General features: G+C 32.0%; 2 protein-coding genes across 3 annotated transcripts; one reads left to right on the forward strand and one right to left on the reverse strand.

Annotated features, from left to right (window-relative positions):
• The first annotated feature begins 393 nt into the window (after window positions 1-393).
• On the forward strand, window positions 394-3,701 carry LOC120349827 (interaptin-like). Its single transcript, XM_039420864.1, has 2 exons — window positions 394-855; window positions 1,593-3,701. The coding sequence occupies exons 1-2, from the start codon at window positions 798-800 to the stop codon at window positions 3,227-3,229; spliced, it is 1,695 nt and encodes a 564-aa protein (XP_039276798.1). The 5' UTR covers window positions 394-797; the 3' UTR covers window positions 3,230-3,701.
• LOC111050636 lies at window positions 1,593-23,479 on the reverse strand. Of its 2 annotated transcripts, none has more exons than XM_022336983.2 (12): window positions 22,892-23,479; window positions 22,031-22,093; window positions 21,069-21,155; window positions 18,347-18,507; window positions 17,321-17,426; window positions 16,871-16,959; window positions 13,537-13,603; window positions 12,816-12,899; window positions 11,898-11,966; window positions 11,401-11,549; window positions 9,702-9,786; window positions 1,593-4,996 (listed from the first exon to the last, which is right to left on the reverse strand). In XM_022336983.2, the coding sequence occupies exons 1-12, from the start codon at window positions 23,001-23,003 to the stop codon at window positions 4,881-4,883; spliced, it is 1,188 nt and encodes a 395-aa protein (XP_022192675.1). In that variant the 5' UTR covers window positions 23,004-23,479; the 3' UTR covers window positions 1,593-4,880. The 2 variants fall into 2 exon arrangements, with proteins under 2 accessions (XP_022192675.1, XP_022192676.1); XM_022336984.2 differs by having other exon boundaries at window positions 4,582-4,996; window positions 21,065-21,155; window positions 22,892-23,142.
• Between the last annotated feature and the right edge of the window lie 64 nt (window positions 23,480-23,543).

Consider the following 23,543-nt stretch of genomic DNA (forward strand, 5'->3'; position numbering starts at 1 on the left):
TACCGGCGCGAAACTTGAGACAGTACCACCAATTTCTTGCCGTTCTTAGAAGCTGCACTGCTCCGTTAGAAAGATGCGTTGCAGTTGGTAATACACTGTCAAATCGATTTTTTTGAAGTGACGAGAATTTTTTAAGAGGAGAATAAGATCCTTGTATGAACCTACCCTATCTAACAGTTATGAATTCCAAAACACATTTTTATGACAGTTGCAATAAATAAAGGCCGCTTGTGCCGTTCTATTGCACGCAAATTGCCTAAGGATATAAATAGCAAGCGAGAGAAAAATGAAACTCTGTGGTTCCAGGCTATGTAATATTATGCATACTAACACCGCCTGCATTAGATTTCCCCTTATTTGTTGCGCATCAATGTACTGTACGGTACCTATTTATCGACTGGGCTAGTAGTAACTAACCTACTTATAATCATTTTCTTTGACTCTGTCTTGAGAAAAAGAGTTGTGAAACAGATATTGTCTTTGTTACAGAAGTATAACATTATCCCAGTGCATGCCTGTTTATCAAACAAGTCCTTGATGGTTTATTTAAGACATATGTAAAAAATTACACCTGATTTAAAAAAAATATAATATGCCTATTATGGTAACGCTCAAATCATATTATACAAACATTTGAATTTAGCAGTACAAAAGTCAGATAAAGTACAAAAGTATTTGAACAAATTTTCATGTCCAAAGTGTTTAAAAAGTATATTTTTCATATAGTGAATCAAAATCATAAGAAATTAGAATGATCAAAATGTTTTTAGGCAAATAAGTAACTACAAAATTGCACAATGAGCACCAATATTTATTTCTCCTTAATATTCTGCAGCTGTTTCGTGATAAAACTATGTGAGTATACTTTTGAAGTACTGTAGAGCATTCACTCAAGTTGGTTCTCCACTCACAGTTAGCGTACAATTATTGTTGGAAAAAGGATATGACTAAAAATTCAATCTTTTTAGTACAGTATAGAACCATTATTAATACTGTATTCCGAGAAATGTTTAGTTAGTCACATTTAAGATGTCCAGCTCACTAAGATGGGAGAATACAAACTATTTGTACCGGTACTCCAAATGGCATATACCATGATTGAGAACACCAAAACAATTTTTTTCTGAGAGGGTGCCAGTCTTACTTTTGTAGAACACTAGGCATCTAGGCAGTTTAGTAAGTATACACCCAGTCTTGATAGTGTTTAGTGTATGTAGTTATGCCAACGACGCAATACAATTATCAACGTCCTCCACATAGATGGACTCAAAATTCTGGTATAGACAGTCTTTTACAAGTTGGGCTTAGCATGCTAGGCTTATATTTAAGAGAATATAATAAGTTATAAATGCAGCGGATAAAAATAGGAGAACAACAATTTAAAATTAACTAATACATTTTCACGATTAAGATGAAATATTTTGTTGATTTATTTTATTTACATTTTCTCACATGATAGAGAAACGATTTGGCAAACGTTGCGTAGGTAAAAAATATATCTGCTTTGTTGAATGATAGACAAGGATAGCAACACCAATGTTACTAGCATTATAACGTGGACCTTACTATAGGTTATGCTTTTCAAATGACAGGTTCCAGTGAATCGATTCCAGCTCTTCTATTAAAGGAAGATGTGTTAGGAAAGCTGGGAGCTCCCGGGGATATGATTGGAACATTTATCAATGGAATATCTAAGAACATGAATGGAACTGTGAATATTCCCCTAGTTGTGGACCTTATGCAAAGCGAATCAGATTGGATGAAACCCACACAGAAAAAGGATAAATCATCAATGAATTCAAGAATCTCAAAATTCAAAATGCATAGTTCAAATCAAGAAAGAAACGAAGAGATGACACCTAAAACTCTGTTCGACAGTAGTCTTGGGCATAAATCGAAAAGTGAAAAAGATATACTGAATGAGTTGAAGCAATCACTTGGAATAATGATGAAAAAACCTAGTTTTGAAAATAGATATCAACAAAAACAAAGTTGGAGAACCAAACCTGTCCAGCCAAAAAATGAAAAGCTTGGAGAAATTGATGTAACCGAGGCAAATGAAGATTCAAACGATGAGAATAATGATGAGGACGATTCTATTGGAAATGAAGAGAACAGTCTCAAAGATCTCCAGACATTTGAGACACCAAAGTATACCACTGAACGATTTCCATCAACTAAGCGGCGACAATACACAAGTAACAGGATTGAATTGAGAGAGAAAAATGTAATATCCAATGGTCTGCATGATAGGTATTACAGCGGCCAATCAAAGTCTCAAAAACTTAAGGGTCAATCACCGTTCCAGAAAAAGCATCATGAAACTATGATGTCAATTGATGATATTCTACAAGTTCTTGACAAAATTTCTTCAGACATGAAACATGATAAAAATATTTACGATTTCAAAGAAAATGATAACAACCAAATACGTGGAGATGGGGAACAACAGATGCTTCTCAAGAATTTGAAGAACTATTTCGGACTGATTGATTTGAAGGATAAATTGGGGTTTGAACCTGTCAGCCCAGGAATATTGGAAGAGGATAGTTTTGATTCATTAGATGAGGAAGGAACTGTAGATGACTGTAAGATAAATTATGAAGGAGATTTAGCTAAATCACGACCACAACTTGAGAAGGATGATAAAACATCAGCCAACATGGAAACAAATAATTTAAATAGTTTTTACAGAAATTTAACTGATATGTTGATGAGCTCACAATCTTCAGGAAATATGAACAGCTTGATAAACTTGATAAGGAATATAGATAATTTCCAGAAGTCATCTCTGAGTTTGCCTTCTATATTTGACAGCCAAACTAATTTGAAAAGTAATGAAGATATGGAAGATTCTATTGGTAGTTTGAGTCAGCATTTGCACAGCTCTGCTCAATCTAATGATAAGAGCGGATTTACAAATGATGCAGAAATGATAGGTGAGTTGAAAGATAATAAACAATCAGTTCAAAATTCAGGTACATCTATTAGAAGAGACGTTGCTCTAGAAGAGAATGATAAACCTATTGATGATTCAGGAAAAGTAGGCATGCAATCTGTCACTACAGGTGACAATTCGAAAGATGAACATTCAGGGAAGAGTAAAAGAGAGGCAGAACAGAGTCCTACTCAAAATATTGAATTGTCACTGACAAATGATAAAAGTTTAGATGCAAATGAAAAGGCACATGAAAAAGCAGTAATTGGAGAGTTGAATTTGCATGAATAACAATCATCGATTTGAGATTTATAATTTAGAACTATTAAGAAAAGTGGGATTGGAAGATAACAAAACATGGATGAATTCCTACAAATAACAAAAAGATGAAATACATCTTCATAAAAATTCAAATGATTAGAATATTTTAATTGAAGTAGGATATCGAATCAAAGATTTGAATAAATGATGGAATATTCTACAGATTGAATTTTGATATTGATATTGTTTTCGAAACAAATTTTTCAAAAGATACTCATTGGATAGACAATATAAGAGTCAGAATTTTCTATTGCCGTTGAGGAATACGGTAGTATAAAAGCAACAGATCATCAATTATGTGGAATGGTACGGTGAAAATATGTGTAAGGAAATTGAAATAAGTTTAATATCAAATTTTGTTAACGATGACCCGATGGGAATAATCTCTAATGAAATCTGCAGATCTGTTATTTGGATAGCAATAAATAATTTAAAAACCAAATCCACAGAGTTTGAGTTTATTTTTCTCATACTTTAGGACTTGAGAGATCCTTTCCATTGATCAAGAATAGATAAAGTTTTCTTAGTTATACTAAGAGTGATCAATATAATGTATTTAAAATCAGTATTTTAATGTCATAAAATATTTATAGATATAATTCAGACCGTTTCCAAAGACTAAATTTATAGAAAAATTATTGCATAATTTATTATAGTCAACGCAAATTGGAGAGGCGGGTGATTGTGGCACCAGTGAAATTGGTAAATTTCAAGGTTTAGCTTGCATAATTATGTTATTCTAAATATTGGAGAGGTGTCAATCATATATATTTAATTGATTTTAACATTTTTGAAATCAGACTTTATTCATGTTTTAAAGAAAAACAACAAATACTCGTCACTTGTCCAATTACAACGGCTCAGTGAATGCTTAAAGTAACAATAAATGTATGACTAAATTTAAAATATTTTTAATAAGAAGTCAGGTTATGATGACATTTCAAATGTAAACAAAGCAGACGAACAGTTTGAGCTTTTTTTACAGCTTGAAATTTACCAATTTCACTCATAGATGGAGCCACCATCACCCGCCTCTCCCAGGCCTCTCCAATTTGCGTTTACTATAACAAGATCGGGGCAATTCAGCTATAATGAGAATTTACCATAATTATTGAATTCCAATAATAATGTTAATAATGCAATATATTAAAATACTATTTTTTGAAACTGCTCAAATCCAAAATTTATTAGATTTACTGGAACAAACAATTCATAAAAACTTGAACAGAATGGACAGTTTTAATAATCACATCTATCTTTCCTCATGGCTAGTCAACGTTGGATAATATTAAATAAGGAAGAAACATAATTGAATGTACAACTTTTAAAAATCATTGTTTTTATTATCAGAGAATAGAAGTAGTTGAAGAAGTGTAACAATATCAAAATTACATTGGGCAATAATAGAATACAGTATTTGGATGAAACATTTGTTGATGAATAGTTTATGCAGTATTGGATAAGAGAATTTCTGTGGAATTGTGATTGAAGGTTAAAAAGACGAAAAATATTCAAATGAGAATAATTTGAACGAGAGGAATTTTTATAGTTGGGGAGAAACTTTAGAGAATGGGACAAGTTTGGGAACTAGCAGTAAGAACATTCTAAAGTTCAATGATGTTCATGTACTGCAAGGCTGTTGTTGATATTTCAAGCACATTCCAAGATTATCGTCAGGATTTTCATTTTGTACGCCGGGCCCAAACTGGATTCTGATATTGAATGGTCTTATACTACCTGTGAAATAACAACAAAAGATAATGGTTACTTGAGAGAAACTTTTTTGTGACACGTTATAACAGAAATTGAGTTGAAAATCACGTAACTGTTGAATGGTTGAACTAGTACCTCCTATATACCTCCAGACGTAAACTCGTGAACTGAACACTAATCAAAGCATAGCTCCAGCATTCACAGCTGAGTCAAAACTCTACCAACTATCGCCGCCATTTTTCCGAGATTCCTCACAGGCTCAGGTCCTGTGTACAGAGTGTATACCAAAATTAAAGTGCCAAACTTCGGGAATAGGTTCTATGGGTCAAAATAAAGAGAAAATTTAAAATATTTTTTTCCTTAAACGCTTTTTTTACAAGATATTCGCCATTTTGTATTTTTTACAAAATAATTTTTATCTTCAAGGTTTCCCAACCGATCACTATAAAAATTGGTAGGCATGTTCAAATAAGATGAACTGTAGAAAAAATTATTCAACTTTTTCAAATTCAAAAATTCAAAATGGTGGCCATTTTAAATCCAAAATTGCGGAAGAACGGTGATAGATAGAAAATTTAACAAGAACAATTTTTTTAGTAAATTTTAATCACAATCAGTCAACACAAAAAAAAATGAGAATCGGACAAAGCATAACAGAGACACAATGAAATGTGTGTTACGAGGCAGCAAAACATGAGTATATTACAGTAAGCTATTAGAAATAATATTATTAAAATCAAAATTGAATTCTAACACAAGACAGCTTTTTGAAAGTTACAACAATTACAGGTAATTATTTCCAACTGATACATCAGGTATTTTACACTTTTTTTAATGTTCACTATTTTTTAAACACTTCGGAAAAATTTTCTGTGACAACTGTTAATTAACTGTTTAACACTCAAAACTCCAATGCAAGAGGAAAAACTAATTTTACCAAACCCATCCCAACCAAACCTTACTAGTGCGTGGGGACATACGACTTACCGCCGCCTCAAAGAAATAGTGAATGCACTGATTGTGCTCCTCACAATCGTCATAATTATCTTCTCTTAAACTGGAACTCGGTGTAAGTGTACGTCCAGTATATTTCAATCAGTTAGCCAGGGAAGTCAGCCTTTTTCTCACCAAATAGCATAGAGTAACAATAGCTTATGCTATCGTTTCTCTATGGTAATAGATATGGTCACTTCTATTTGATCACTAGTAGGCCTATTTCACTTTTTGGCCAAATTGCACTGTTCCCCACACATTTCACACGTTGTAACACTTTTAAAATATTGTGTTTTAACATAAAATCTAAAACTTCCTTATCTTTGAACCTTGTTCTCCCTAGATATTTTTCTCTACAACTAACACATTCTATTTTTAAATAACTATTGTTTAACAGTTTTAAACAAACTTTGTTGATTAACATATAAACTACGATTTCTTTTTCTTCATAAAGAGCAATCATAATTACACAGAATAGTCACTTTTGCATTATTTATGATTTAAAGTAGGCCTATTCTAATTTTTTATAATTTTAATCTAGGCAACCATAAATGATTGTTTAATCAGTTTGGTAATAGAAAACATAAACAAAACCAAGGTTAAAGTGTATGTCTGGTGCCAAAATACCTGTCATCAAATTTTTGGTTGGGATCGATTTAGTATGTTATTTTGAGCACAAAATCAAAAAAATCAGGTGTGGCGCACTCACACAACTTTCCTTGCCGTTATAAAAATTGATCACCTAACGCTAGTGTTCCCGCGCATCTCAAGTGTACTACTATTCAAAGATCTGCCAGCTGGTGACAGGACAATAACGCTGGAGACACACGTAGTCTGCTATCTCTTCATAGTGAATCATTTAATAGAATCAATAATTGCCAACAGTTTACTTTATTGGATAAACACATTTTCTCGAATTTCGAGCGTATTTCCAATTTTAGGTGAAAATGTCCCTGAACATTAATTGTACTAGAGATTTTTTAGATTGCTCAATCTTTTCCACTCGAAATTTTTTGTTTAAATTGTATCTGAAGCGTGATAATCGGGAATCTAAAATCACACTTTGCATTGATGTGGAGAAGCTCCTGAAATTTTTACAGATATGAGACTTGTGGCAGTTGATAGAGCTTATCAATGACTATTTTAGGTATAAATTTGATCAAAATCGTTGGAGCCGTTTTCGAGAAAATCGTGAAAAACCCTGTTTTTGACAACATTTTTGCCATTTTATCCGCCATCTTGAATTGGATTTGTTTGAAATTGTTCGAGTCGGATCCTTATAGGGGAAGGACCTTAAGTTCCAAATTTCAATCCATTCCGTTAATTGGGAGATGAGATATCGTGTACACAGACGTACATACACTCATACACACACACATACACACACACACACACACACACACACACACACACACACACACACACACACACACACACACACACACACACACACACACACTTTTGGACTCAGGGGACCTTGAAACGTATAGAAATTTAGAAATTCGGGTACCTTAATTTTTTTCGGAAAGCAATACTTTCCTTACCTATGGTATAGGGCAAGGAAAGTAAAAATTAAACGGTAGTCACTATTGTTTTTAAAATAAACTAAGTTCAAAGTAGTACAATTTCACAAGAATTTAACCTATAGGTAGCAGCCATAAGTAGCTAAGGCTAGGAAAAGCTTTAGGTTGAAAAAATTTTGGTTAGGAAAGCTTAGGTTAGGAAAAGCTTTGGGTTAGGAAAACTTAGATTAGGAATATCATAATTTGATAATTTCGATAATCAAAATGGCTAAATCGATCCCAACCAAAAATTTGATGACAGGTATTTTGGCACTGGACGTACACTTACACCCAAAACCAATCCTAACCTTGATAAGTGAAGAACGTTAATAATTTTAGAATTTATATTAATATAATTTAAATGCAAAGAAAAAATTGCTGTTTCAAGTTAACAAAATATCATCGCATAATCAAATCCATATGTTTTATAAAGAATAGAGTAAGTACATCTTTTTAAATATCTGATGTGTCCGTTGGAAATGATTACCCCTCAATCTTTCAATCAAGTCGGTTGGGTAAAAACCATGTTCCTATGAGAAAGTCCCCAACAATGCCTATCCAAACATCAAGAGAAAATCGCACTTGATGCCTTCTTTGAGACATCTCGTGAGGGTTTTCATCGGCCCAGAGGTGATTGTTATGAAAATTGAAAATACCTTCTTTAGAAAACCCAGCCTTAGCGGTAAACAAAATTTTGGAGAGAAACAGACGAACTAATGCGATCTGTTGCAATAGCCATTGTCATAAGTTAAGACGCGCTGGAAAGTCCACATCACTAAGACATTGCACCCTTTGTACATGGTAATGGTACAACTGCTGATCACGTAGAATGCGTCTCACTAAACTTTTTGAAATACCCTTTCCACGTGATATTTTTCTAACACTGATACTTGGATCTTCTTCCACGGCGGTCAAAACTCTTTCTTGATTCTCCAATGTATTTGCAGAATAAGCCCGTCTGGTCTTCTGAGTGGATCTTAATGTTCCTCCTTCCCTCAGATTCCTCTGAACATTCACAAACACTTTCCTACTCGGAATTCGTCGATTGGGAAACCTTTCTGCGTAGAGGCAACATGCCTCACGTGAATTCCCATCAGCAAAGTCATAAATAAAATGAACATCAGATAGTTCTTGATTGGAATAACTGTAATTCGGCATTTTAACAAATACGATAATTTCAACCTAGCCTCACACATTAATGGTGTTTCCAGTAAACAAAAAATTATGATTTTATTGTGTTTAAATAACAAAATCATGATTTTAATTAGCTGATTAGAATCAAATTATAATTTGTTTTATCCAAACACAAGTAAATCAAAATTTGATGTTAATACAGACTGGTAGGCTTCCTTGCTATTTACAATATTTTTTGCTGCCTCTTAACACACATTTCATTGTATCTCTATCATGCTTTGTCCGATTTTTTTTGTGTGTTGACTAATTGTAAAAAAAAATACTAAAAAAATTTGTTCTTGGTAAATTTCTCTATCTATCACCGTTCTCCCGCAATTATGGATTGAAAGTTTAAAATAGCCGCCATTTTTCAATTTTCGAACTAAACAAAGTTGAATATTTTTTCTACAGTTCATCTCTCTTATTTGAAAATATCTACCGATTTTTATAGCGATCGGTTGGGAAACTTCAAAGATAAAAATTATTTTGTAAAAAATAAAAAATGGCGAATATCTCGCAAACGAAGCGTTTTTGGGAAAAATTCTAGATTTTCTCTTTTTGACCCATAGAACCTATTCCCGAAGTTTGGCACTTTAATTTTGGGACAGCTGTATATTCCTGGTTTAACTTACTTTATAGAGATGATTATGATTGGTCAATACATCAAGGCTGTACAAAAGTTTTTCTATTTAAATATTATTAAGTTATTACAATTGAAAAAGTTTCAGTAAAAAAATAATTGATATTAAAATCAAGCCATGTTTTCATGACGATCTTGTTGTATTATCAATAAACACAAATTATAACAATATTATTAGGTACCGATATTGGAAAATATGAACCCATATGTATTATTTGCAAAATTTACTTCGATAAGCTAATTTTGAGGAAAATCCTCAAATTGAGGAGGGACCAAAGTAGAACGATTTTGATCATTAACTGGAGAAAAACCTTATTATAAGGCGTGAAGGATTAAAAATTTGTCAATATCGTGTACTTACTTTCAATTCGGCAAGGATATTCACCAGCAGTACAAAATGTATTCCCACAATGTAACAGATCGCAAGAGCTGGGGCCACCAGCTGGCTGAAATTTCAAAGCAGAAGTTGAGATCAATTATTAAATAAAAATAAATAAATGTTTTATTGTAGTAGCAAGTGAGAACATCAAAATGCATTACAACGTCAAATGGTGACAACAAAAGCAAACACATAACAGATAAATAGAACAATTAGGTACTATACCATAACTCACAATTTGTAGCCTACATAGATAGATAAATCACATTATAACTAATTCTACGCCTAGAATTCTCTGATCTCAATGTAATAATCATATAATAAGGCTATTAATACACTTCAAGATTTATTTGGAGAAATTCATTGATTGTATAAATACAATTCTTTGACAAAATTAACTTTAATTTATTTTTAAATTTTGTAATATCCAGGTTTCTGATGGGAGGAGGTAGAGAATTGAATAATTTTATCGCTATAATAGATAAAAGTTTTTTGAGTCCTGGTGTAATTGAACCTGATCAGACCTAAAGCACTCCTATTTCTTGTTCTATATGAGTGATGTGAGATGAGGGATGAGTGATGTGCTTATTAATAAGCATTGCCTCTTTTTATAATTATTTGAAGGTTGGAAAGCTAGCTGAACCTGAATTCTTTAAATATGAACTGTATATAAAGCAACATGATGGAATACAGTACTGGTATTCAAGGCATCATCATGCATAGTAGGCCTAACTTTACAGTGGAAACTCATTTACTCTATGTTATTAAATCCAATGAGACTAGATAACAATTTTACCTTATCTTAGTTCCAAGCAAAAAACTGACAGAAATTTTTATAATGTATAAATTTTAAATATTTCTTATTTTTAATTTCTGTCAAACACTAGTCCTGGTTTTTGATGGAGAAACTCCAATTGCATTTTTGCATAATCGGCATAATGATTGATCAAATGATAGTATAGTATAGAGTCACTATATTCATAAATAGCGATTATTCTTCTCATCACAATGTATCACAAGATATAACAAATATCTTCAATCATTAATGTTAACAACACCCTGATAAAGAGTACCTAAAAATCAACCATGATTATTCTATGAAGTGATGCTATTCACATTATAAGATTGAAACACAGCATCGTAGAGAAATTGAATAGAAAGATTTCAGGCCATGCCTATTCATAGGCATAGTCAATGCCTGTTCAATTGCTGAATATTAATTTTTTTTACTCAATTATTATAGAAATAAATAGTACCCTTTTTAACTTTTATACGTAAACACTAGAAAATAACGATTAATTAAAAAAAAGGACACTTGAAAATGGCATTTCTGCCAAAACTAGTAGAGTTTATGTAAACAAGTTCAAAAAGGGTACTAGTTATTTCTATAATTATTCAAAATTAAGTAGGTAGCCTATGAAAATACTTTATTAATTTTTTACTATGCATATTCTCTATGATAAAATTTTGCTATTACGATATTTAATGTTGGAACATGAAGATGATTAATCTCATTTTCTTCTATAATCCATAACTTATGTGTAATTTATAGTGATTTTTAACATGGATGAATAATGCAATGCTTTAATAGCTAATTGTATTGAAGTTTACCTCATGTCGAAAAATAAGACTGATAAATAATATAATATTGTTTGAAAAAATGTCGGCATACAGTACTCACGTTGAGAAACTCCTCGGAATCACAAGGCATGAGAACCCTGTCATTGCACTGCCTCGTTTGGTCGAGACCGTTGGGCCTACTGGCATACGTTTGTGCCGGACTGGCTAGAATAGGTGGTAATGGTCCGTCACCTGACCCACCAGGATCATCTACGATTAAATAATACAGAATATAGAGAACATAAATATAGAAAATCAAAGTAGAAATGAGAGAACGTACAATGTTAAGATGAAAATGTACAATAAGAAATATGATAAAGAGGCAGGCTAGAGTATTTTGGACTATTATTAACATGTTATTTTCTATTAATATACAAGAGAATTATTCAAGGTATCTTCATGGAATAGGATGTTAATTTCCTAATCTAGAAATGTTGTGAGCGAAAGCTTCAATTGAATTTTTATTTATTTCTATTCGTTTAGAATTTATTTCTAATTCGATTAATTGCATTTATTCAAATTTTCTGATTTCTATGCATCATATTGAGGTCAACATACCTGCTAGGAGTGGAGGACCTATCCTGAACGAATTTTCATCACATGGTTCATACACAATCGAGCACATATCTGAAAAATCAAAATTATAGTTATTGGTGAACCATAGCCCACAATTATTGCAGATTGAAATAATTCAGGTTTGTTGGTTTGTAGTGAATCGATGGTTGAATTACATGAATCGGAATTAAGATGCCAATTATTAGAGAAGGATCAAATACGCAAATCATACACGGATTTACTTTATTTGAATCTTACTTCATTAACTATATTTTTTCTCTCAAAAAATTAATGAATATAATGAAATAGAAAATCATTCACAAGAGCAATGTAAATTCCATGAATTTATAAGGATATTCAAATTCTTGATTGAGATTTTAAATCTGCATTGACTAGTATAATACGAGGTTCATTTTATAAAATCTGCATTGACTATAATATAATATCAGGGTCATTTTTCCACTTATAATGTTACCTACGTTGTCTTGAATAATTCTTCATTAAGAATCATGCAGAACTATTGCCTTTTGCTTGGGAAAACGAATAACGCTACGCAACTAGCACTTGGCGGAGCCAAGTAGCCTACAAGTTGGGCTGCCAAGTTTTGTGGTCTATAACGAGAGCAATTTAGTCGATGTGGCCGCTCCAATCATAGGCTGTTTGATGGGAATGACAAACTGACCAGCTCTATGAAAATCACCTGTCAGCCTGTGTCTTATGATTGGAAGATTGAAAAACTGACCCCCCCGTACTAAAATGGAAATTACTTTCCAATTTATAATTCATTAATATAATATAAAATAGTATTTTTAGGAATATAGGCTATCATCAATTACTTGTCTAAAATGTTAGAAGAAAATCATAAAGAGTAAGGAACTGAAATTGTTATTTAAGACAAGTTTTGAGAGAAATTGAACTCACTGTGTTCTTGCCTCATGCAAACCAGGTAGTCTTGATCAGCCAAATGACGTCCATTCACTGCATAGTTCATAGTTTGGATGATACCTAAAAATCACATTTTAGAAATAGTTTTTTATCAGAGAGGAACTGGGAGGATCTGATGTACCATAACTGGAGGGAAGAACTTCCCATTTGTATTGAAATCCAAAATTGTTAATTTTTATAATAAACGGAAGAGGTTTAGTGAGATATATTTTTTGCTTGATTTCACAATTTAATAACACATAATAAATTCTACAGAACCATGTCATGTATGCTGTAAATGCCACTGCATACTACTACTACTACATTCGAAAACTATATCTCACCAATAATTTTGAATTCTGAGTATAAATTTAGTCTGAAAATTGTTGATGGAAAATTCATCTGCAATTCATCAAATTGCGCATGCCAACTAGCAAAAGGTTGAAGTGAAAAAACCATGAAAGAAGTAAGTGAAAATCAATTGCACAATTCGCCAAATACATTTTAATTGTGTTATTGAAGTTCATTTTTATCTCGTTGAATAAGTTTTTACATATTTGATGTAAGAGAATAATTGTTTATTATTTTATAATGCTCAAAAAGCTCAATACATCATCACTGTACTTCATTAGACTCATCGATACTTGATTGAAAGATACATCAAACAATTAAAATCAACCAATTACCGCTATTGAAATGATATTTTGGAGAAACTCACCATTGATTCCATGGTGATATTGTGTACAACCTGCTGGTGCTTGTTGGTTGAATACTATCTGAGATATCTGAAACATGACATAATATATACCAAGGTACCTAGAATAGAAGGTCACAACTTTTAATGATCAGTCAGATGGTCGGTGTGACATCATTGGTGCTCTAAATATCTATTCTTCCTATCTTTTCAATGTTAAATTGAGCAACTTTGTAAGTCTTTTTCTCAAAAAGTAAATAACTTTCAAGTCCCATGTGACATCTCCAACGATTCATTCAATATTTATCTTCAATTTTTCTAGAAATTCAATACTTTTGGAAGGCTGTATCTCTCATAATGATCGATTTTGTAAGAGCCTGCACAACGAATACCTGTTGCTCTCTTATTGAAGAAAATTAACATGCTTTCCCTGGCGCTTTTGTAATTCAATTACTCAATGCTAATGAATTTGATAAATCGATCATTGAATAAGGAATTAAAAACGTGAAAACATTGATTGTACTATAATATTATTTCTCTCACAATCCTTTATCTTGTCTGTTTACTGTATATTATACAGGGTGGGTGAAAAGTCCGAGAACGGCTTAATAAATCATACACAAAGGTAATTTGACGGTGAGTGTGATTGGGGATCCTACTCTATTGAAAATACTACATTACTATGACTTTAAAAATCTGATCCGCCATCTTGGATCTGCAACTTTAAATAGTATTTCTTACAAGGCTTTGCGGTTTGTAAGAAATGTATTGAAGATTCCCTTCCCTAGTAACAGAACAATTCGTAGACGTTTATGTGAATATTCCATCAGTCCTGGATTTTTAATGATGAGTGAAAATATTTTAAAAGCACAAGCAGAAATTTAAAAAAAAAATTGATAAGGATTTGATATTATCATTTGATGAAATGGAAATTAAGAATGATTTATGCTTTGATCCTGCCTAAGAAATCATTAGTTGGCCTCATAACTATGTTCATGTAATGCTTGTCAGACCTTTGGTTGGAAAGTGGATGCAGCCTATTTTTTTAAATTTTGATACTCCAGTTACAAAACCACTTTATCTGAGAGCAGTTCAAATTTAAGAGAGCATTGGTTTTGAAGTTCGAGGATTTGTCAGTGATATGGGACCCTCGAACAGGAAACTGGTGAAAGATTTGAATGTATCATGTGATAAAACTTTTATAGAGAATCCATTTGATGTGTCTAGGAAGATTTGGGGATTCTGCGATGTACCATATGCTCTGAAGTTATTGAGAAATCATTTGCTTGATGATGGATTCAGATTGAAAACAGGCGAGCTCATCACTAAAGAGCCATTCTTGAAGTTGATAGAAATTGAAAGCACTGAATCAGATCTGAAATATGCACCTAAACTGTCCATGAACGACCTCCTTGTAGCGGGAACAGAGAGACAGAACGTTAAGAAAGCTGCTCAACTGCCATCATCAACTGTGGGGAAGGCTATTAATCACAATTTTCCAGAGTCTTCTCATGTCGGATCGATTGTTGAGATAGTCAGTCAATAATGGTTTTGATGTTTTGAATTCTCGCATCCCTTATGATGGGGTACGATGACTAAAGAGTACATATGGTACTTGTTTGGAAGAACAAGACGAAGCTTTGAACAAATTTCACAATCTCATTTCATCAATGACTGTTGTGAAGAGAACAAAAGAATTTGACGAGTGTTGAGGGAGAGAAGAGAAAAAAGCTAGGAGAGCTGCAGGAGGCCAATAGATTATTACCATTCCAAAAGGGATTTTTAATTTCGATCGAGAGCCTTAGAGGATTATTTGAGGAATTGAAACTTGAAGGCTACAAATATATTATGGCTTCTCGATGTAATCAGGACATCTTAGAGAGCTATTTTGCTAAAATAAGAGGGCTAGGACGTTTTTATGACCATCCCTTGCCAACAGCAGTTATGTATCGCATCAAGTCATTGATAATAAGTAAAAATGTGAACGAAGTTATTGGAATGAATAGCAATAATTGTTCAATGATAAATGAATGTCACACTTTGAGTGGAGAAATTTTATCCTCAAGCTTCGCGGTTCAAAAGCCAATCCCTCCAACAGGAATGAATGAAACAAATGAAGGGATCAGTATGGATGTGTATTAATGATGAAGGAATGGAAGCGTTGAATGAAGATGAAGAAAATTCTGCAATTGATGATTTGATGATTTCTAGTAGGGAGAATAGTCCTAATGATAGTGGTGCAGAGAACTGTGAGAAATTTGAACATATAGAGATGCTTGCCGGATATTCAGTTCAAGGAGTTCAAAAGTGATGAATTTCTAAAAGAAAAATGAAGATTAATATTGTATAAATTGTAGGAGATGTCGATGGGACTTGAAAGTTATGTACTTTTTTAGAAAAAGATTTACAAAGTTGCTCGAGAAAAATAAAGATAAATATTGTATATGACCGTAACAAACAACTAGGTATCACCTGGTTAAAGTATGTGGATATGTGTATATAATTTTTTCCTGAATTGAGAGTGCATTCCCAAAGGATTAAAGATGTTAAACCGGCAGATGTTAAAGCATGTTAATTTTCAATAAGAAAGCAACAGGTATTCGATGTGCAGGCTCTTACAAAATCGATCATTATGAAAGATCCAGCCGTCCAAAAGTATTGAATTTCTAGAAAAATTGAAGATAAATATTTTATGAATCGTAGGAGACGTCGATGGGTCTTGAAAGTTATGTACTTTTTGAGAAAAATACTTACAAAGTTGCTCAATTTAACATTGAAAAGATAGGAAGATTAGACTTTTAGAGCACCAATGACGTCATACCGACCAGCTGGTTTGGATTTGTTACTGCGCATCTTTTCGTGGCCACTACCTTGTATTCTAGGTATATTGATATAATACTACTTGTAAATGCATTCAATAGTGTTATTATTTCATTTTTCAAGATTTGTCTGCATAAAATTGATGACACAAACACTTAACATCCATGAAACTTCCACGAGTGAATCTACAATGATTTCAATTAGCCTATTATCACAGAATACAAGTTATCATTACAAATTATTAGTTATTACAAATTATAGAAGTTTTCTCTGCTATTATATATTGAGAGGAAAAAATATAGTTTCTTCACTCCAGAATAACGATATTCATTTTTAGTTATTCATTTATTGAATAAAAATATTACAGTTTGAGAAAGCATGACAGCATTCTCAAAGTTTGATATTGCATCGTAACCAAAAATATTTTGCTTAATTAATATCCGTAATCTGTTTGTACATAATACTTCTAATATCTGCTGAACCATGGAAAAGGCTGCATGACAGTATAGTTACTATAATAGTGTTGAATCAGACTTACCCTGATTTCCCACATCCTGTACAGATTGTTGCTGGTAAGATTCATCAGTATTGAAATCGGTTCAGTTGCTGACTCCACATCGTAGTAAACTGTAAAGTTAATAATTTATATTTTTAGACTTGACAACTTTAATTCATGAGAACTCTTCTGTTTCAAGACACGAATTGAGCAAGTTTTCACTGAAATTGCTAATAGAAAAATTCCATAATCACAAATCTCATAATCCACAAATTTATCTGTGATTGTTGAGTGAATTTATGAATTAGACTCAACAAATATGCAAATTAATAGTAATCATTATTGTGCATTAAATTTTTATGAGCATTCTTGTTTCTTATGAATAATCAGTTAACACAGGTTTTATTGATAATTTATAATTTATTCTTATGAATCTCAATGATGTTTGATGATAAATATTATTACATGGAAAATAGCAAAGAAGAAACTCACTATGTTGCCCGCTATTCTGACCGCACAGCTTCAATCCAATCGATGTCCCACCAAGAATGCTGAATATATCTGATTCACAGACACCGGTTCTTCTATTTGGCTGAGCCTGAAAATTTGATAGATTATGGATGATTTACCTTTTAGTCAAGTGGGAAGTAAACCACTCTAACTTTTTCAATGGAACAGATCTGCACATCGATTCATGAAGGTCCTGAAATTGCTAATCAGAAAGTAAATTATGTGCATTCAAGAATCATACATTTGTGAGTGAATAACCAATTCCAATACTTTCGACATTATGGGCGTTAGGGATATTGGATGATAACTGGAGAAAGGTTGTCCTTCCAGCTTGGGCGGAAGCTCCGTTCCACTTGTTCAGAAGAGAATTATATTCTTGGTTGGTCAAAAATCCTTTTTATTCTATTAACGAGTATTTTGAACTTGAAATTCATGACATTTAGTTTTAAATAATGTAAATTATTTACATTAATAGTACTTAATATTCTATTGTAAACTATTGACTTGGTAACATTTTGAATTATGATGAGAACAGTAATTGTTAGATAATATACGACTTAATTTTAGATTATAACACAACTTGTAAATTTGACGTTGCTTATAACATGTATGTTTCATTGCAATAAAATTATATTATTATACATCACAATATTATATTATCGTTATTCAATGGCCTATACTAAGCTAATAAAAAATATTAACAAAACCTAAAATGATAGATTGAGACTGCTCTTAAAATGTATTTGGAATACTGTATTTCACTGTGTCCAATGTCTGCGGCTCGACAATAGATTTAATTTACACCTACTTGCGAATTCAGCTCTTTCTTGTATGGGACAAGAAATAATTAATTATCAATTATAGTGAACAGATAAAACATTTTAATGATTTGGAGAGATCTTTGAAATGTTTTATTTCCCCTGTTATGAGGATGATTAATTTGAATCTGTACTTGAATAAATAAAAATGGGTCAATCGTTTTCAATGGTTTTTGTAATTGTGACTCACCAGGTTGAAGTGTACGAAGTCGAGTCGAATTTGGCTGATCTCAGGTGCAATTTTCTTCACCTTGATAGAGCACGGCTGAGCTGTTTTTGTGAGACCAGGAAACTCTGGACTCACAAAGTAAGTGACGTTATTTGATATTTCTGCATCGCACGATGCTATAACTGGAATATAAAATGAAATACAAATTATAAAATAGGGAACACAAAAAGACATATTCTTTATAAAACATGACATCAAGAATTTGATAATATTTATAGAATTTCATATTACTACTTTCAGTTATACTGTTTCATCTGGAGTTTAGATACTTCCAGAACTGTATACTTTGATGAAAATCATGATAAAATCATTTCAATTTGACAACTAAACTGATTTTTTAAATAATTGAAATAACAAATAACTTAATATTTATAGAATTCAATTCAGTGATATTTTTTTCAAATAATGAGAATGAACAACATTTTAATAAAATCCTATAGCATATTCATATATAGTGAGGTCCACTTTATAATGGCTGTGTTTGATTAGCAATGGTATTGCTATCCTTGTTTATCATTCAACAAAGCTGATAGCGCTATCTCTTTCATCTCTTTCTCGCTTTGCTCTGTTGCCAGATCGTCTTTTAACAATGTAGAATTAATAATTAATTAACAAAATATTTCATCTTAATTATGAAAATTGATTATAAAATTATTGAAAAATATCATTTCTTGCTTAATAAAATATAATTGATCATTTCAAACGAGAATAAACAGTTAATATTACATCGATAAACATGTATCAGCTACCGTTTATAGAAGGCATTGACAAGACAGAGGATCGGCAACGTTTTTCTCCTATCTTTCTCTACTGCCATTATAACGTGGACCTCACTGTAGGATCATTTATTTTAAAAAATCGTGAAGTTTGAAAATTTACAGAAATCTAGGTTTATAAGTGGGAAGTGGAACTTGGACAGAATAATTATGAGTAAAAGGAACTAGTAGAATAGCCTACAATGGAGAAGAACAACAGGTTCAGAGAAAAACAATTTGAGCAAAGCGAACTACTGGCTTTGATTTACAAACCAGGTCAGAAACCGAACTTGCTCAAAACAAGAAAAGTGGAAAGTGGCAGATATTAGTTGTTCTTCATCCGTCAATATTATAGGAACTTACAGTTTTCCCAGCGGATGACAGTTCAACATGAAAAATGAGGAGACAATATAGTTGATTGTAATATGACTCAATTACGATCAAATAGTTTTATCTTTATTCAATTCAAGAGAGAGATAGCAAAGGAAGAAGGACAACGAACTATGATTGTCGTTTAGGTTTCAGCAGAGTTCAAGGTTGGCTGCTTGGCTCTCAGAGAGCGACCTGCATTTCTCCTTCTTCCTTATGCCATCTCTCTCTTCCGCTATTCTCTTTCTCGCCAAACATAATGAAGACAAGTTACCCGTTATACAAGAGCTGAAACAAGCCTCTTCTCTCAGAAAATCTGAACGCTGTGAGATGTTTTCACCACAATAAACTAAATTGCCAAGTTGGTCAAGTGCAGATTTAAATTTTAACAGAAATTTCAAAATTTCAAACTTTCGCTTAGTAACAACATGATTCAATATTCTACAGTACATGATTAAAAATTTGGCTCAGTGGTTATGTGTTTTGTTTCGGTTTTATATATGTTTGGACTTTTTAACATCCATAAGAACTTTATTTCGAAGGGAAAAGTGTAAATTTATAGTATTGTGCTCACTATAACCTTAGTGTCCGGTTTCCCATTAGGGAACTTTGGACTACATACGGCGAGGTGGAACTACCCTTGGGTCTCCCCACCATTGGAAGCCATACGCTGATAATAATAATAATATTCTACATTTTGTATGAGAAAAATTTATTTATTTATTATTTTTACAAGAAAGCACTGACAGAGAGAGAAAAACTATGGATACTCCTTGTACTATTTCTCTCCCAAATCTAGATAACATTTTAAAAGTCCGAAATAGGGTTATTATTTCACTCTTATGAAATTAAGTCCATTTTTACTCGAAAACAACAAAAACTAAAAATTTTGACACTTGAATTACCATTAACTGAAATTATCATAGTTTTTCAATCTCATTTGAGAATATTCCACGAAATTACAGATTGTTGACTCCTTTTGAATTGATTCTTTTGAGACAACAAATTGAACCAATTTGAATAGGTGGGGTACTTTATTAGTTATCAAGAAGTGCTACTCATATGAGACACGACTATTCTAATGTAGCCTACCTATAAAAAGTAATGAACACTTCTAATAATATTCTTTAAAATCTATAATGATTTGCAATAGAATCAACACAGAATATAATAAATTTTCGATACAATATTTTTCCCTGGATGAAATTATTCTGTTGAAGTCAACATAGCATTAATTTTGCATAATTCATTATAATTATCCTCCTTCTCCAAACACATTATTTTTAATGAATTATTAAAAATTTGATCTCACACATTTTTTTAACAAGAACAATGATTACATTTTACTTCATGGCCAAACTAAACAAAGAAATTAACTGTTTACAAGTATGAAAACATAATACAGTAGGATACATAATTCTTCGCTTTATATGGTAGTAAAGATTTGAGTTCACGATAAATATTTTTTTCACCAAATCATCAATCCATTAAATTATATATAAAATTGAAATGATTAATTATTTTAAATGTAAATAAGATGTAGTATTAGACTCACTCACACACACAGCAGACACCAAACCCGAGGGCGCATTGGCCCATGGGATTTCCACTCTGGATGCGACATTCGTAAGCATTCAAGCACACCCCTGAAGCAAATTACAATCGCCGCTCATTATGAAGGATAAATGGAAAATATAGAATTTTAATATTAACATAATTACTAAATTAAAATTTAAAATACAATACTATACAATAACTCTAAAAAAATGATCAAAAGTGCTAGTATTTTTGTGCAAGTTTTGTATTTTTATAAGAGATGATTGGATTCACTGTTCATCCAATAGAAGTGTGTATATCTAGTGTTTACTGTTTACATCTAATAGAAGTGATAAAAAGTTTGAAATGTGAAACACTTATGATAAATGAGTTGTTTTGTTATTTCGATTCGGCGCTTATAGTCAACTGGATGCAAACTTAACATAAATTTGTATGGAACTAATAGGGTAGAACTCATCTGGCAAATTCTGTGTAGGCCTACCGGTATCAGCCTCTATAGTGGCAAGTTTTCAAAATATAGTAAATAAGTGGTAGTGGAAAATATAGTGGTGATTAATAAAACCTTGATCCAGATATAGAAGGATAAAACAACATATAAAACATTTCTGGCCTGAAGATAAAACATTATTTTTTTAAAGGATAAAGCATTATGAAACACTCATATGATCAGCCAATGAAGATCCATGTAAAAATAGTTCTGAGCAGTGGATAGTTACTCATTTTCACAGTAAAAATTGAAAATATATTTTTAAATGAAAAAGGAATTATTTTTCAAATTCCCTTCCTATTCTAGATGTAAAACACAATTGGCTGCTTTAGATATAAATAATATAAATGATGAAATAATGTCAATAATAGAAATATTGATTACTATTAAAACAAAATAAATTATGAAAATAATTTACAATCAGTTTCTCAAACATGAATCAATTGTTATTAAAACATTTGAAAATGTATATCTCACCTGTTCTTCGTCCATCACTCGCTAAACATTCATCACTAACAGGCACAGGAAAAAAGTTTAGAACTGCAACAAAAAAAACAAAACTTATTTGCAAGAATTTTTTATACTAATCAATTTATATTGTAGTCAATGGACAATTGAAAGTTGGTTATATCAAGGTATGGAAAGTTACCCGCATACATACCGTATAGAAATTTCTCATTTTCATTTTTTTCTTAATCAAACAATAAATAAAACTTATTAATATTATAATGAGTGCATTTAAAAGGATGGTCTTTCATTTCTATGAAAATATAAAAATCATACACTATTACTAAAATAGTAATTGATCGAACTTCGATTGAATACAATATCTTACAGAGTTTAGCACTGAGCATAGTTATAACATTGATTGGAAACTTCTTCTCAATGTCGAGGAAGAAAGTAATAAGAATACCATCAATATTATTGAATTATCATTACAAAGTTGTATGTTTATTTTAATAATCCAAAAGTTTTACTTTTGATCAACCCACCATTTCCACAAAACTAAACCAAATTGATAATGATATAACAATCACTCTATGAAAAAGTAACATGTACTCAATTTTCAACTGACTTACTGTAATGTAAAATCGAATAATACATTATTAAACACATGCAAAGTTTACAATATTTTAATAATACTGAATGGAAAAAATGTTTTTTTTTCATATTATAATATTTAATTGTTTATTCATTTTGTATATTTTTATATGTTATATATATTAATTAGCATTTGAATAAATGCATTCTCCATTTAATTCCATCTGTAAATGTTTATATGTATTGTATACTCATTAACACAAATAATTCAATTTATGAAGAACACTAAAATCTTACCTTTAGCTATCCTGGAGAGACTGGCTGAGGGGGACGGCCATGCCAGTGAAGAGCTTCTCTTGAATTCATGACCGAAATTTAGCGCAAACAAAACAATAATATACTTGATCATGACACTAAAAACTAACAAAATATTCACTTAGGATAAGCACTACAAGTCAAAGTGGTTTTGCCGACTTACGTATCAACTGAGAATATAAAAATTCACATGAAAGATACTCTTCTATAGATAACGTTTTTTCTTGCGCGTCCTTCTTCATGTGTTCCTGTACCGGTTTGAACTATCGGTGACCGAGCTGTAGCATTTTTGAGCAGGTACGCGCGAATTGTGTGCAACCTGCCACCGCTACTCACCCAATCGCTGCCCACTGATCAAGAGCCGAGTAAACGTAGCCGGGTTCAAGACACCTGCCGCGGCAATGAAGCGGAAGCGGCCAAGATGCTTCAATTCAAGAAGAAGAACTTGAACTTGTCCTAGTAACGCTGCGAGAGCACTGACACGCGTCAACCTATCCGCTCGCGTATCAGTGCCGTTTCTGCTCAGGAGCTTCCTCTGCCGATCTTGATTGGAGAACAGGACCTTGATACACTAGTATAATTGGCACATATTTAAAAGATTTCTTTTCTATCAAGATCATTGATAGTTTTTTTC

Source organism: Nilaparvata lugens, chromosome 1, assembly GCF_014356525.2.
Source record: "Nilaparvata lugens isolate BPH chromosome 1, ASM1435652v1, whole genome shotgun sequence".
NCBI lineage: Eukaryota > Metazoa > Arthropoda > Insecta > Hemiptera > Delphacidae > Nilaparvata > Nilaparvata lugens.

Coding starts and splice junctions, on each gene's coding strand:
- LOC120349827 (XM_039420864.1), top strand. CDS start 798: ATGAGCACCAATATTTATTTCTCCTTAATATTCTGCAGCTGTTTCGTG. Junction 856..1,592: donor CTGTTTCGTGATAAAACTAT/GTGAGTATACTT, acceptor TTCAAATGACAG/GTTCCAGTGAATCGATTCCA.
- LOC111050636 (XM_022336983.2), bottom strand. CDS start 23,003: ATGATCAAGTATATTATTGTTTTGTTTGCGCTAAATTTCGGTCATGAA. Junction 21,156..22,030: donor GAGTGATGGACGAAGAACAG/GTGAGATATACA, acceptor AATTTGCTTCAG/GGGTGTGCTTGAATGCTTAC. Junction 11,550..11,897: donor AGGTCCTCCACTCCTAGCAG/GTATGTTGACCT, acceptor ATTTAATCGTAG/ATGATCCTGGTGGGTCAGGT.